This window comes from Lithobates pipiens, unplaced genomic scaffold, assembly GCF_037356315.1.
Source record: "Lithobates pipiens isolate NorthernLeopardFrog02 unplaced genomic scaffold, aLitPip1_a1.2 Scaffold_3, whole genome shotgun sequence".
In the NCBI taxonomy this organism is placed as follows: domain Eukaryota; kingdom Metazoa; phylum Chordata; class Amphibia; order Anura; family Ranidae; genus Lithobates; species Lithobates pipiens.
In genome coordinates, this window is record NW_027507790.1 from 250492867 (window position 1) to 250509625 (window position 16759).

General features: G+C 48.9%; 1 protein-coding gene across 1 annotated transcript in view; it reads left to right on the forward strand.

Annotated features, from left to right (window-relative positions):
• Positions 1–15155, forward strand: part of LOC143941085 (acyl-coenzyme A amino acid N-acyltransferase 1-like) — a 44557-nt gene extending 29402 nt beyond the window's left edge. Inside the window, exon 3 of the mRNA XM_077463025.1 lies at positions 14525–15155. Coding sequence (XP_077319151.1) covers positions 14525–15121 — 597 coding nt within the window. The 3' untranslated portion in view covers positions 15122–15155. The remainder of the gene's footprint in view (positions 1–14524) is intronic.
• The last annotated feature ends 1604 nt before the right edge of the window (positions 15156–16759 follow it).

Sequence of the window (16759 nt, forward strand, 5' to 3'; positions counted from 1 at the left end):
TGCACTGTAAGCCAACAGTGCTGATCAACCATTGTGTATTCCTTTGTGTGTTTAGCTTCCTGTTACCTGCCGTGTGCTCTTCTGTTGTTCCGTTACTGACTTTGGCGTGTCTTTGACTATCCCTGTTTGCCTGTGATCCTGACCGTTTGGCTTGTCCCTGACTATTCCTGCCTGCTTGTGGCCCCGACCTTGGCTTTGTCCCTCACCATCCCTATCCTCCTGTTGCCTACTGTGGGTGTGAGCTGGGGGACCCTGGGGGTCGCGACCTGGAGCCAGTTGCAGCCAAGTCCATCCTCACCACTCAAGGCTCTGGTGAACACCTGCTGGCTCTTAGACTCCACGCCCCAGGGAATCTTACGCTCTAACCCCGGTGGGACCTGTCTCCCGTCCGCAGCAGTCAGCCGTAGGGTCCACAACCTTGCGGTGCACTCCTGATCCCTACGGTGTGCATCTGTCACCTCGCCTCAAGGTGACCTGACAGATGTACATTCTCTAGGCTATATGGGCATGGTACGCAGCCACCTGAATAACCTCGCCGACGCCCATGCTTTAAAAAACCAGCCCTGGAAAAAAATTCATACCAGCCTCACAGCATTATTATACCAGCCCAACAGCATAACGTCATTATTTTCTTGTTCATGAAAGGGAAAACCATACATTTTAAAGCATATTTGATGAAGAGAGTATTAGATATAGATATTAAATCACATATGGCTTTATACATATATATATATATATATATATATATATATATATATATATATATATATATATATATATATATATATATATATATATATATATTGTACAGGACGCCATGGCTGGGTCCTGGAAGGACGCTATATTTCCCCTCTGTTTGGGTTGTGGTCTCTTTAAGGGAATAAAATTGATTAACCCACCTGTTAAGGAAGTGTCTTTAAAAAACAAGACAGGAAGTGGTAGGTGGGTGTGGAGGAGTGGAGAACACATGGTGGATGGTGTTTATTTTGGACTGCAGCAACTGAAGTGGACAGCAGTGTCCTGTTTGGAAGGCTTCTGGCAGGGGAAGCTACCTGCCATCAAGATCAAGCTCTGTTTTGATAAAGACAGCTATTCTGGACTTTGCAAGTCGGTGAGACTATAGACCTTTTTCCTTTTGTTTTTGGCTGCTGTAAAGCTATTTAAGTTTAATAAACCCTTTGCTGTGTGAAAAGTCTGTGTCCTGCGATCTACCTGGTCCCCCCGAACATTACAAGTGGTGCTCGAATGCGGGCAGGACAAAGTAACAGGCGTTTTTCTTGCTATTTTTTATTTTTTTTTGCATTGGATTTAAACTGACATTTAAAGGGACAGTACAGTGAATTTATGTCCTGGGTTAAAGCTGCACAACTGTTGAAAGCTGAAACAATGAAGGAGCTAATTAAACAGCTGTCCTTGGCTAATATACAAGCGCAGACTCGCCATGAGGAAGCTAATCAGCGCTTAGCAACCCAGCTGGAGGTACAAAAAACGCAGCACAACGAGGCGCTGGCTTTGCAGCAAGAAAATACTCGCCTGTTGGTGGCCCAGTTAGCAGCCCAGCAAGCGACCCAACAAGGGGTTATGCAGGCTCAGATGGCTGCCTTAAAAGAAGCAGTGCAACAGCTTTCTCAGGGCCGTGAACAAGTGGCCGTTGCCCCTGGCAACCAGGTGACCGTAAGGGCAAGCCATTTTCTGCAGAAATTGTCCCTGAGCGATGATGTAGAGGCGTTTCTGGCTACGTTTGAGAGGACGGCAGAGAGAGAAGAGTGGCCCCAGGACCAGTGGGCCAGCTTTATTGCTCCTTTCCTCACCGGAGATCCTCAAAAAGCCTATTTTGACCTTCCACCAGAAGACGCTAAAGATTATCAAAAATTAAAGGCAGAAATACTGGCTCGGTTGGGGGTGACTACGGCTGTCCGAGCCCAACGAGTGCACCAATGGAAGTATCTTTCGAACCGGCCACCGCGATCTCAAATGCATGACCTGGTGCAACTAGTAAAAAAATGGCTGCAGCCCGAAGTGTTGTCTGGCCCCCAAATTGTGGAGCGGGTCGTGCTGGACCGATACTTAAGGTCACTGCCAGACGACCTTCAACGGTGGGTCAACCATGGAGACCCCAAAACCGTGAACCGCCTTGTCGAGATGGTGGAATGATATACAGTGGTGGAGGATCTGCTTGGCCCCACCAAGCGTCAAGGACCCAGTCTGCCACGGCCTTTCCGACCAACTGCCGCCCTTCGAAAGGATGTCCCCAGGAGCCCTGGAACCAACACCCCGGAAGGTCAAGAGTCACACCCGTTACCCCCTCAGCGACCTGTTCCTGATCGAAGAGGAGAGGATGTACAATGTTGGCAATGTCATGCCTGGGGCCATACCCGGGCCCACTGCCCATTGCAGGAAGAACCCATGGAATGCGGGGTTCTTCGGAGGGGGTCTTTTTATGCCCATAAAGCGTGTACAACACATCTTGACTAGGGATGAGCTTCGTGTTCGAGTCGAACGTACGTTCGACTAGAACATTGGCTGTTCGGCCGTTCGGCGAATTCCGAACGTTTGGGCCGTTCGCGTCAAAATTCGAGTGGCGCGCGCGCGGACCACAATGCACTGCGGTGGCGCAGTGCATTGCTGCCCCATGATTGGCCAAGCATGCACTGTGACCCCGCATGCTTGGCCAATCGCAGCGCCGGCAGCGAGGAGAGCCATGATTGGCCACAGGCATCCTGCCTGTGGCCAATCATAGCTCATGCTGTGTAGTGCACGCCCCACACTATATAAGGCCGCCTTTGAGGCGGCTTCGTGTAGTTTGTTACTTAGCATCTGAAGCAGTGGGTGTTCTGTGTACCTTCAACACAGTACACACCAATCGTTTTTGGCTGATTTCCTATCTTGCTGCTGTGTAGCGGTTGTTGTCTGTGCCCTGACTGCAGTATACACCACTATATTCACCTCACCTATATAGCTAGTGATCTAGCTTTAACCACTTAACAACTGCCCATTGCCGATTAACGGCTTCAGGGGGGTTGTTTAACTCTGAGAGGCCGTTAATTAATGGCCTCCCAGAATTCTGCTCTCGCGTGCCCCGAGGTGTGCGCACTCGAGAGCATCCGTGACCGCCGGGTCGCATCACGGATCACGGTAAACGGCCGCTCATAGCGGCCGTTTACCACGTGATTGCTCCGTCAAATGACGGAGTGATCACTTGGAAACAAACCGGCATCATGTTATGACGCCTGTTCCTCCCTCCCCTCTCTGTACCGATCGGTACAGTGGAGGGGAAAGAGATCGGTGTCAGCAGCGATGTGGGCTGCATCTGCAGTGCCCACATCGCTGCTCACCGAATTTAACCCCTCAATTCCCTGCCAATACTCTGCAATACCAGTGCATACTCTGCAGTACCCTGCCATTACTCTGCAGTACCCTGCCATTACTCTGCAGTACCCCGCCATTACTCTGCAGTGCAGTACCCTGCCATTACTCTGCAGTAACCCCCATTACTCTGCAGTAACCCCCAATACTCTGCAGTACCCCCCAATACTCTGCAGTACCCGCCATTATTCTGCAGTACCCCCAATACTCTGCAGTACCCTGCCATTACTCTGTAGTACCCCCAATACTCTGCAGTACCCTGCTATTACTCTGTAGTACCCCGCCAATACCCCGCCAATACTCTGTAATACCCTGCCATAAATTGCCATACCCAGCCATACTCAGAGATACCCAGCCATACTCGGTGATACCCTGAAATACCCAGCCATAGACGCCCCCCACCCCTCACCGCCCTCCGGTGCTTCTACCAACTCGCCAGTACGATCAAAGCCAGAATCTTTTTTTTATTTTTTATTTCAGGCTTCCCAGCCTAGAGGTGAGATGTGGGGTCATATTGACCCCCCAGATTTCACTGTAAAGAGGACCTGTCACCCCATATTCCTATTACAAGGGATGTTTACATTTCTTGTAATAGGAATAAAAGTGATCAAAAATATATTTTTGGGGAAAAAAATGTCAAACTAACATAAAGTAAAATGAACAATAAAAAAATAAAATAAAAATTAAAGCGCCCATGTCCCCATGTGCTCGCATGTGCCACACATGTGAGGTATCGCCGAGAATGTTAGAGCGAGAGCAATAATTCTAGTCCTAGACCTCCTCTGCAACTCAAAACATGTAACCAGTAAAAAAAAAATTAAAGCGTCGCCTATGGGGATTTTTTAAGTAGCGACGTTTGGCGCCATTCCACGGGCATGTGCAATTTTGAAGAGTGACATGTTTGATATCTATTTACTCAGCATAACTTCATCTTTCACTTTATGCAAACATTGGGCTAACAAGTGGTTAATAATAGAGCTTGCAGTCAGTAGTGTTAGGAGATAGTGCATGCTGTCTGCGTGCTCTGTACCCAGTACATACCGCTATAATATAGGGCAGGCCCCTACTTTCAAACATCCAACTTACAAACATCTCCTACTTGCAAACGCAAGGAGACAGCAGCAAGTGAGATGAAAAAAGATGGATGACAAAACAAATTATACAGGGGTGATAACCCTTCCCTATGTTTTCCAAAAAGCTTAAAGATAGTTTTTTTGACTGGAGCTACACTTTAAAAATGTACCGGTTGAAAATGACAAACAGATTCAACTTAACACAACAAACCTACACAGTCCCTGTCTTGTTTGCACCGCCTGTATACTGCTGTTCTGAGTATATAGGGCCTGGGGGCCACACGCATTTCCTTTTTTTAATATGGGTACGGGGTTCCCCTTAATATGCGTACAAGACCCAAATAGGCTGGTAATGGGCAGGGAGGGCTACCCATGCCATGTTTCTCAATGATTTTCAACCATATTGCAGGAACCAGATAGAACATTAAAACCGCAAGCAGTTTTAAATGGTGTTATTTCCGTTTAATGTCATTTTGTGCAGGGACTGTTCTAAACACGGGAAACACGTGGCACTTCACAGGCATACTACAGACACCCCCCAGGCACCATATTTAAAGGAATATTTCACTTTTTTTTTTTCACTTTAATCGTCATTAAAATCAGTGCTCCCGCCAAAACGGCAGTTTTTAAAACTTTTTTTTGCAGTGACCCATGTCCCCTGAGGCAGGAGGCAGGTCCCCAAACCCTTTTTAGGACACTATCTTGCATATTAGCCGTTTAAAATTAGCACTTTCCAATTCGAACGTTCGAGTCCCATAGACTTCAATGGGGTTCTAACGTTCGTACCGAACGCGGGGGTCGTTCGCAAGTTCTGGTGCGAACCGAACCGGGGGGTGTTCGGCTCATCCCTAATCTTGACCTTGGAGAGGGGAATTTTGAGTGTGAAGTCCAAGTGAACCAGCACCCTGCATGGGCTTTGCTGGACTCTGGAAGCATGGTAACCCTGGTTCACCCTAGAGTAATTGGGAAGATCGGTCCGGTAAGAAAAATTTTACGGGTTGTGTGCATTCATGGGGACACTAGAGAGTACCCTCTCATCTCGGTGTCCATCTCCACAGCATGTGGCACTGGTACTCAAGAGGTGGGGGTGGTAAAGAACTTGGTACATGATGTTATCATAGGACGAGACTGTCCGTTATTTGCAAAACTTTGGAGACAAGGAGAACTATCTGAAAGGTCCAGAGACTGGGAAGAAACTAGTCCCTCTGTTCCTGTTGTTGAAGGTAATAACCCTGAGATGCCACATATTCGTAATATGGACCCAGTTGATAAAAACGCCAAGACTTTGGTTAATAATGATGAAAATAGTGCTGATACTGTTAAGGATGTCAATATGTGGGGTTCTCAGACCTACCTGAACACTGAGGGGGGGGGGGGAACCTTCCCTGCTTCAGGTAATGCTGGGGGAAGAGGATGAGGAAATGGCCTCTACCCCTGACTTGCCAGATTTGGGTGTTCCCCAGGGGGCATTTGGTACTGCCCAGATGCAGGACCCCACTTTGGCCAGGGCACGGGAACAGGTTGTAGTAATAAATGGGGAGCCCCAAGAGCCAGGTGCTAATGAGCGGTGGCCACATTTTCCAATATGTAATGAATTGCTTTATCGGGTTACTAAAGTGAGAGAAAATGTGGTAGAACAATTATTGGTACCCCAACAGTATAGACGCAAGGTCCTGGACCTAGCCCATGATGATGTTTTAGGGGGACACCTGGGAGTTGAAAAGACGGAGGCACGGATCGCCGACCGGTTTTACTGGCCAGGCTTGAAAGCAGAGGTAAGGAGATACTGTACCTCTTGTCCCACCTGTCAGTTGACCGCTCCGGCGACCCATTTCCGGAGCCCGTTGGTCCCTCTGCCCATAATTGAGGTCCCATTCGAGAGGATAGCCATGGATATAGTGGGTCCCTTGGTAAAGTCGGCTCGAGGTCATTCTTGCATACTGGTGATCCTCGACTATGCCACTCGATATCCTGAGGCGCTACCCCTGTGGAATACCTCCTCTAAGGCTATTGCACGGGAGTTATTCCAGTTGTTTACACGGACAGGTTTTCCCAAGGAAATACTCACAGACCAAGGCACCCCGTTTATGTCGAAGGTTATGGCTGATGTATGCAAACTGTTCCGGATTAAACAGCTGCGCACATCGGTCTACCATCCCCAAACAGATGGATTGGTAGAACGTTTTAATAAGACCCTTAAGTCTATGCTCAAAAGAGTGGTACAAAGGGATAGGAAAGACTGGGACTGCCTGTTACCAGCTCTCCTGTTTGCTATCCGAGAAGTGCCCCAGGCCTCCACTGGGTTTTCGCCCTTTGAATTGGTATATGGGCGGAGACCTCGTGGATTACTGGACTTTGTTAAAGAAGAATGGGAAAGTGAACCAAGTCAGCATAAAAGTGTTCTTGAATATGTCTCTCAAATGCAGGAGAGGATTCGAACTGTGATGCCGCTAGTTAAGGAACATTTACAAAAAGCCCAGGAGGCTCAACGACGGGTCTATAATAGGGCAGCCAAAATTAGGAACTTCCAAGTGGGGGATCGAGTAGCAGTGTTGTTTCCCACTGTGGAAAGTAAATTCTTGGCCAGATGGCAAGGCCCTTTCGAGGTTGTAGAAAAAGTGGGAGAGGTAAATTATAGAGTCCACCAGCCAGGCAAGAGGAAACCCTTCCAGATATATCATGTAAACTTGTTAAAGCCCTGGACAGACAGGGAACCAGTGACCTCCCTGGCTAGTACAAAACTTGAGCCTCGGGTTGGGGTGGAGAGTGTCCAAGTAGCAAATACCCTGTCTAAAACCCAAAGTCAGCAGGCAAAGGAGTTCTTGCAGAGAAATAAAGAAAATTTTTCAGACTTGCCAGGGCTCACTAGTGTCGTAGAGCATGATATTGTCACAGAACCAGGAGTCAAAGTTTTTGTCCGGCCCTACCGCATCCTAGAGGCTCAAAGGAAGGTCGTTTCAGAGGAAGTAAAAAAGATGTTAGACCTAGGGATTATTGAGGAATCGCAGAGTGAGTGGTCGAGCCCGATTGTGTTGGTACCGAAGCCCAACGGGACTCTGCGATTCTGCAATGATTTCCGGAAACTTAATGAAGTTTCCCGGTTTGATGCCTACCCCATGCCCCGGGTAGATGAGCTTATCGAGAGACTAGGTCCAGCCAGGTATATCACTACGTTAGACCTTACCAAGGGGTATTGGCAAATACCGTTAACTAAGGCTGCTAGAGAGAAAACTGCTTTTTCTACCCCAGAGGGGAGTTTTCAGTACAAAAGGATGCCTTTTGGATTGCAAACTGCTCCAGCCACGTTCCAGAGAGCAATGGATAGGATTTTACAACCTCACCGGAAGTATGCCTCAGTATACTTGGACGATATAGTCATTTTTAGCAAAGACTGGGAATCACATTTGCCCAAAGTGCAGGCAGTGCTGGACTCTCTTTGGAAGGAGGGGTTTACAATAAACCCTGAAAAATGTGCTTTGGGAATGGAGGAGGTAAAATACCTGGGTTATATCGTGGGTAGAGGGGTAGTGAAACCGCAGGTCAACAGGATAGAGGCGATACAGAATTGGCCCCACCCCCTCACAAAAAAGTAGGTACGTGCATTCCTGGGCATGGTTGGATACTACAGGAGGTTTGTACCCAACTTTGCCACGTTGGCGGCTCCGTTGACCGATCTGACTAAGGGTCGGAAATCGGTCATGGTGGAGTGGAATGCAGACGCTGAGAAGGCTTTTTTGGAGCTCAAGTCGGCGCTGTGCCAACACCCTGTCCTGGTAGCACCTAATTTTTCAAAAGTTTGTTGTCCAGACTGATGCTTCCGATGTAGGATTGGGAGCGGTGTTGTCACAGGTTATTCATGGCGAGGAACACCCGATAGTCTTCCTCAGCACGAAATTAACACCAGCGGAGAAAAACTATGCCATAATTGAACGAGAGTGTCTGGCCATTAAGTGGGCTCTGGAATCCCTCAGATATTACCTTTTGGGGAGGAAGTTTAGGTTGATTTCTGACCATGCCCCTTTAACATGGCTGAGACAGGGAAAAGGGACTAATGCCAGGGTTACCCGGTGGTTCCTGGCACTCCAGGAATTTAAATTTGTAGTGGAGCATAGGCCCGGGAGACTGCATCAAAATGCAGATGCCCTCTCCCGAGTCCATTGTTTGAGCTCCACTGTTGCCTCCACCTCCTTGGGGTTGGGGCACAGGGGGGGGATATGTACAGGACGCCGTGGCTGGCTCCTGGAAGGACGCTATATTTCCCCTCTGTTTGGGTTGTGGTCTCTTTAAGGGAATAAAATTGATTAACCCACCTGTTAAGGAAGTGTCTTTAAAAAACAAGACAGGAAGTGGTAGATGGGTGTGGAGGAGTGGAGAAGACATTGGTGGATGGTGTTTATTTTGGACTGCAGCAACTGAAGTGGACAGCAGTGTCCTGTTTGGAAGGCTCCTGGCAGGGGAAGCTACCTGCCATCAAGATCAAGCTCTGTTCTGATAAAGACAGCTATTCTGGACTTTGCAAGTCGGTGAGACTATAGACCTTTTTCCTTTTGTTTTTGGCTGCTGTAAAGCTATTTAAAGCGGTTCTTCACCCTAAAGGGGAAGTTCCGCTAGTATTATCCCTCCCCCCTCCGGTGCCACAATCGGCACCTTTCGGGGGGGAGGGGGGTGCAGTTACCTGGATAATCCAGGTAACTGCACCCACTTCCGGCCAGACCGTCGCATGGCTCCGCCCACCGCCGCATGGCTCCGCCCCCCGTTGTGTTCTGGGAAACACACAGTTCCCAGAGACACAGCGGGGAACCAGCGCAGCGCGACTCGCGCATGCGCAGTAGGGAACCGGGCAGTGAAGCCCTCTTGCTTCACTTCCCGATTCCCTGACAGAGGATGGCGGCGGTGGCTGCAGCGAGACGAGCGATCGCTCGTCATCTGCCGCCGACATCGCTGGAACCTGGGACAGGTAAGTGTGATATTATTAAAAGTCAGCAGCTGCAATATTAGTAGCTGCTGGCTTTTAATATTTTTTTTTTTTGTGCAGCTCCTCTTTAAGTTTAATAAACCCTTTGCTGTGTGAAAAGCCTGTGTCCTGCGATCTACCTGGTCCCCCCGAACATTACAAAATATATATATATATATATATATATAATATATATATATATATATTCAAATTCCAGTTAATAGTGGTAAGTGATCAATCAAGGGGGACCCTAGAAACTCAGAACATGGGGGGGGGGCACCTTCTGCAGAAAGAATATTTGATGGTAAGGGGGGTGGGTTACTAATATAAGGAGGAAACCCTTTATATCAGTGCCACTCTCATTATCGTATTCACTCCCCCCTTACATCAGTCACTCCCCGCCCCTGACTGGCCTGGCAGTGCTTTCACTGACCTCCTCTCAGGTGCACTGTGCAGGGCTCAGTCAGTCGGCTTCAGCTTGTTGGCTCTGGTTTTATCCTATAGTCTCCTGTCCACAGTCCACACAAGTCTGACTTCTCCCATGACCCCCATCCCGGCGGTGCTCCCACTCTTGACTCCTCTCCAGACTCCCTCAGAGACTGCAGACATGCTACAGGAGATGGTCAGAGACTGCAGACTTGATGCAAGAGTTCAATACAGCCTCACCAGTGCCCATCAAATTCAGCCTCACTGTGCCCACCAATGCAGCCTCACTGTGCCCACCAATGCAGCCTCACTGTGCCCACCAATGCAGCCTCACTGTGCCCACCAATGCAGCCTCGCTGTGTCCATCAAATGCAGCCTCGCTGTGTCCATCAAATGCAGCCTCGCTGTGTCCATCAAATGCAGCCTCGCTGTGTCCATCAAATGCAGCCTCGCTGTGTCCATCAAATGCAGCCTCGCTGTGTCCATCAAATGCAGTTTTACTGTGCCTATGAATGCAGTCTCACTGTGCCCATGAATGCAGCCCCTCCTGTGCCCCATGTCCCAGTCTGCAGTCCCTGTCTGTGGGAAGGTGTGGTGTTGATGCTCGGTACGGTATCTTGCATGCCAGCAGGATATCCATGACGGCCAGCAGCAGGCAGGGTCTGTTCTCGTTTTGGATGGGGACGGTGCTCCTTCCAGAGGATCTGTCTGCTGTAAGATGGAGTGGTCCCTGGCCACCTGCACCTTCAGCTGTCCTCATTTTCCGGCCCCAGTCAGCCTGCCCTCTGGTCCTGGGGAAGTGGAGAGCACTGGGTGGGAGTTGGAGAGAAGGGGGAGCAAAGAGTACTGGCAGGGTTGGAGAACACATGGGTGGGGGCAAAGAGCGAGGGGGAGTGGAGATAACAAGGGTGGGGAGCGGAGAGCGCTGGGGGGGGGGACTTGAGAGCACTGGGGGGGCCAATAAGAACAGAGGTAGAGAGCACGGTAGTCTGAGAGCTGTGGGGTGGTGAAGAGCACTGGGGGGGCAGAAAAACAGGGGTGGAGAGCATGGGGGCTGGAGAGTACTGGGGGGTACAAAGAGCAGGGGGGAGTGGAGAGCAATGGGGGGGAGCTTGAGAGCACCAGTGGGGCCCAGAAAGAACAGGGGTGGAAAGCACGGGGGACTGGAGAGCACTATGGGGGGTGGAGAGCACATGGGTGGGGGCAAAATGCAGGGGGAGTGGAGAGCACTGGGATCATGCTAACTGATGTTACCTGTGGTTTCTTGCTGTTCTTGTTGTCTAGGCATGCACAGGCACAGCAGGTAGCAGAATATACAGTAACTGGGCTGGGCGGCTCACAGAACGCCAGTGTCAGGCCAGCATATCACTCGGCTCGTCGGCAGCTTGAGTGGGCAGATCCACAACAACACGATGTGAGTGAGAGTGACACACTTACACTACACAGGCAGCCAATCAATGAAGAGGAGGAGTGGAAAGGCTGCCCTGCGGAGCGGTGTACACTGAACAGTGAAAACAGCAGGGAGCAGCCAGCAGAGAAACAGTGACAGATGTAGGAAAAAAGTCAGTGGCGGCCATGATTGCAGTTGCGGCCGCGGTGGACATTAAACACAACACACAGCCAGGTGACACAGCCAAGTAGCCAACAACACCTAATGATTCCGGGGGGGGGGGGCAACTGCCCCACCTTGCCCGTATTTGCGGACGCCCATGGGCCTTATATAGTTTGGGGCATGTACTTAACCCCCTGAGCCATAATTGGCCAGAGGCACTCTTTGGCCAATTATAGGTCTGTTTTCTTATGGTGCTGTGATTGGCCAAAGCATGTGGGTCATAGTGCATGCTTGGCCAATCAGCCAGCAAACCACTGCAATGATGCCATGACTTGCCGCTCGAATTTCGCGCGAACGGCCCATAATGTTCGATCATCGACAAACGACCGAACAGCCGATGTTCGAGTCAAACTTGCGTTCGAGTCAAACTTGAAGCTCATCCCTAGTGATTGTATTCTCATAACCACAGCTGTATTTGAACAGTGGTTGCATGGGTTTGGATGCAACTGCTGTTTGGCTGGCAAGTTTCCGCACAGCTCCTATGACTTTTCAATTGAAGAACATCAAGTAGGAGGTGACCAAGAGAGGGCCACCAGCATGGCACATTTCAGCTGGTTCCTCAAAATTCATTCAGTGTGACAGTATACAGCTTAGGAGAGTGGATGCTGAAGACGATTGAGTTGGTAACATGTGATGTATAGTCATGTCGCATACCTGGTAGGTACTGAATTAATGAGAGAGCTCCCTTGCACCTCTTGTGATGTTTCTCACCTCCAGCAGTCCGGGCCATCTTAATAACATCATGGGCCCCTGGGCATGGTAATGCACTAGGGCCTCTACCAGGGAGATAGTGACCTGTGGCGCGCTATGCGTGTGGTGGCAAGGAGTGGATGTGGATAAATGATGCTACATATTGGGCATGGCTTTTGCGTCAGATTAGAAACAAAAAATACACACAACCAGGGAATTATCCCAAATTAAATTCACCCCTATACACACTGTCCCACCTTCTCTACACACTGCCCCTCCCCCTATATACACTGACCCTCTGTATACACTGACTTTTTCCCTGTACACACTGCTCCCACTCCTTTTTGAAATTACCCCCCTCCCTGTACACACTGCCCCCTGTCATAAATGCCTCTCCCAGCCTGTCAGTGGCCTGTATTTATGTATGACTGTATGCAATATGGGGGGCAGGAGGGCACAATACAGGGGGGTTGGAGGACACAGCAATGGGGAAGTCAGCAGGGTACAGTATAGGGTGTAGTAATGTATAGTGTCAGGTTTAGGTAGTATAGGGTGGAATGGTGGAAGGTTCGGATAGTATAGTGTGGTATAGTGGCAGGTTTGGGTAGTATAGGGTGGTATAGTGGCAGGCTTGGGTAGTATAGGTGGTATAGTGGCAGGTTTGGGTAATATAGGGTATGCTTCAATGATGAATGAACATAGAAGCGATTGGTACTGATCATTTAATGTGTTCATTCAGGAAGGGGCTGGTAAACTGCCCCCTGCCCACTCTCCATCCCGAGCACTGCAATAATCTCCAGCTGCGCGGGGGGGGGGGGGGAGCCAGCCAGCTGCGCTGGGAGTTGGAAGGGGGGGGCAAACAGCAGAGGATCGGTGCTGCTGGAGACTCAAGTACAGGAAGGGGGGGTTGAACAGCAGTGGGGGGCTTTTATTTACTGAGTTTGATGCTCCCGTGGCTCCCCTGCAGCAGCTGTAGGTGGTGTGAGAGAGGTGGAGAAGTCATTAGCAGAAGATCCACAAGGGGATCGGTGCCAGGGAGGGGATATGGGGGGGGCGGCAGTGAAGAGCGGCGGAGGTGGGGGGGGGGGGGGGGGTGAGATATTGGAGAGGGCCAGGAGAGCTGCAAGGAGAGGCAGAGTGGAGGGATGGTGTATCAGCTGGGAGTTGGAGCAGATATGGTTGCTGCTATGGACAGGGTCATCGCAGAACAGCATACTAAAAAGCGTGACTATCCTGGCAAATCAGGGACAGTTGGCAAGTATGGGGAAACTTATGTGTAGCGCTTAGACACTTAGGGTCATGAAAGATACATGCCAAACGAAGTAAGAACAAAACATTTAATTGTGCACAATATTCAATAAAAAGTCCAGTGAACAGTGATAAAGTTAATTCGTTTCTCTATAAGGACTTTGATGCGAATGGGACTGTATCAATAATGTCTCAAAGACGATATATGCAAAGGGATGTGTTACTTGGATCCCGGGGTACTTTAGGCACACAATAGGGTACTCTTACCAACAGTGGTGGACGCACATACCATGCGGCAGTGAGTTAAATGCACTTATGGTTCTCCCGTTGGATATGGAAGTGCGGTCCTGATCCAAAGGGTATGTGCGTCCACCATTGTTGGTAGGAGTACCCTATTGTGTGCCTATAGTACCCTGGGATCCAAGCAACACATCCGTTTGCATATATTGTCTTTGAGACATTATTGATACATTCCCATTCACATCCGAGTCCTTAAAGAGAGACTTTCACAAATTAAGTTTATCACTGTTCACTGGACAGTGAACAATTGTGCACAATTACATGTTTTGTTCTTACTTCATTTGGCATGCGTCTTTCATGACCCTAAGTGTCTAAGCGCTACAAATATGTTTCCCCAAATTTATTTGACTTTGAGTGTTAGCAGCTACAGAAAGTAATTTTTTCTATTTCTTATTCGTTTTGGTTTAGCGCAGTATTATTCCCTCTTTTTTTTGCACATCTAGTTGGCAAGTATGCAAGTCCAGTGTTCCACCGCAGCAGATGGACTTGTAGTTCTTAGTGAGATACAAGTATGGTAATCAGCGCGCACACAGTCCTTTGAAACTCCCTGCAGCTCTCCAACTGAAAGCCCATACCTTGGAATGGCAGGGAGGTAGGGAACCTAGAGGAAGAGTTTGCAGGAACCTGACATTGCATCCACGATCCTCTGATTTATTCAATCTACTGCAAAAATTTTGCTTTTATCTTCATTACAGAAAATGGGGTCACCCCCCCTCCATCTGAATCAGAAGAATATCTGGATAGAATCAGAAGTCTTTTGGCAGATAGGACAGCTCATATATGTATAGTTCATGTGCATTTAGCTGTTGGTTAAGCTTTAACAGACATTAACCTTTGTTACTAAATGTCATTCAGGTGTGCGGAAGTGGAGTTGGAGTCGTAGGTTTGAGCAAAGGAGCTGAGATTGCTCTAGCCATGGCATCTTATATACCACAGATTGCTGCTACAGTCTGCATCAATGGAACCGTAGCAATTTGCGGCAGCACCTTCAGTTACGGGGACCTTGTGCTGCCTGGAACTCCATACCAAAGAGAGAGGACACTTATAACACCCTCTGAAGCTCATATTATATCTCCCACATTCGAAGACCCGACAAAACCAGAAAACCAAGCCAGTGTACTTCCAGTGGAAAAGGCCAAAGGTCCCATCCTCTTCCTGGTGGGAGAAAATGATCAGACCTGTGAAAGCTTACATTTTGCTAGATTTTCATCAGCCAGAGCAAAAAAGTGGGGCAAGATGGACGTGTACATAGAGAGTTATCCCGGAGCCGGACACCTCCTAGAACCTCCGTGTTTTGCTTTCTGTCCTGTTTCAAAAGTAGCTACATTACCAAATCTGATGGTGTGGGGAGGAGAGCTTGTCCCACACTGCCAGGCTCAGGATATCAGCTGGTCAATAATGCAGGACTTCTTACGTAAAAATATTCCATGTTCTAAGAAGAGTAAATTGTAAAAAATGGTAATGAAAATAAAAAAATAAAGAAATACTTTGCATGTTTTTATACTTTCCTCAACAGTTATTGATTGGCAGCTGTGGGGCATTAGACCAACTGAAATATAATGCTGGTCATTGCTGCATTATATCTTAATGAACAAATGGTATTGGTGATTAGGGATGAGCTTCGTGTTCGAGTCGAACATACGTTCGACTCGAACATCGGCTGTTCGCTCGTTCGGCGAATTCCGAACATTATGGGCCGTTCGCGCCAAATTCATGTGGCGCTCACGGCCCACAATGCACTGCGTCATCGCAGTGCATTGCGGGCTCATGATTGGCCAAGCATGCACTGTGATCCCGCATGCTTGGCCAATCACAGCGCCAGCAGCGAGGAGAGTCATGATTGGCCACAGGCAGGATGCCTGTGGCCAATCATAGCTCAGGCTGTGTAGTACACGCCCCACACTATATAAGGCCCGCCAGCGCGGCGGCCTTGTGTAGTGTGTTGGCGTCTGAAGCAGTTAGTGGGTGTTCTGTGTACCTTCAACACAGTATACACCGATCGTTATCAGCCGATTTTCGATCTTGCTCTTCTGTAGTGGTTGTTGTCTGCGTGCCCTGACTGCAGTATACACCGCTATATTCACCTCACCTATATAGCTAGTGATCTATCTTTTATAATAGAGATTGCAGTCAGTAGTGTTAGGAGCTTGTGCGTGCTGTCTGCGTGCTCTGTACCCAGTACACACCGCTATATCCACCTACATAGCTCTTCTCTATTTGAGCCATCTGCAGGAGTTATTGGAAGTTGTGTGTGCCGCCAGCACAGCACAGTATACATCTGTATATACCCCTTTATCTCTGGTGTTCTATAATAAAGGCATCTGCAGGAGTTAGTGGGTGTTGTGTGCCTCCAGCACAATATACACCTGTATCTACCCTTTATTGCAGTTCTCTAATAGAGCCATCTGCAGGGCTTAGTGGGTGTTGTGTGACTCCATTACAGTATACCCCTTTATCTCTGGTGTTCTATAATAAAGGCATCTGCAGGAGTTAGTGGGTGTTGTGTGCCTCCAGCACAATATACACCTGTATCTACCCTTTATTGCTGTTCTCTAATAGAGCCATCTGCAGGGCTTAGTGGGTGTTGTGTGACTCCATTACAATATACCCCTTTATCTCTGGTGTTCTATAATAAAGGTATCTGCAGGAGTTAGTGGGTGTTGTGTGCCTCCAGCACAATATACACTACCCAACTCCCTTCAGGCCATTACCATGTCTGGAAGGCCAGCAAGGAGAGGCAGACAGGCGCGAGCCGATAAAAGAGGGCAAGCAGACTCTGTGTCTAGAGACAACAGTGCTGGTCGTGGATGCGGTGCATTGTCATCAGCACGTGGCCATGGGACACGCTTGTCCTTCTTTTCGGCAGCTGGACATGTTGAACCGCAACATGCCAACGACTTGGTATAGTGGATGACCAAGCCCTCTTCATCCTCCTCATCCTCTCTCACCTAGTCTCAGGGTACTAGCAAAGCAGCTGCCAACGCATCGTCTTCCCTCGTCTCAATGTCATCATCAGTGACTCCTTCCCTAGACCCACCACGTCCTCCTGAGGAGTCTCCTGAACTCTTTGAGCACAGTGTTGGGTACATG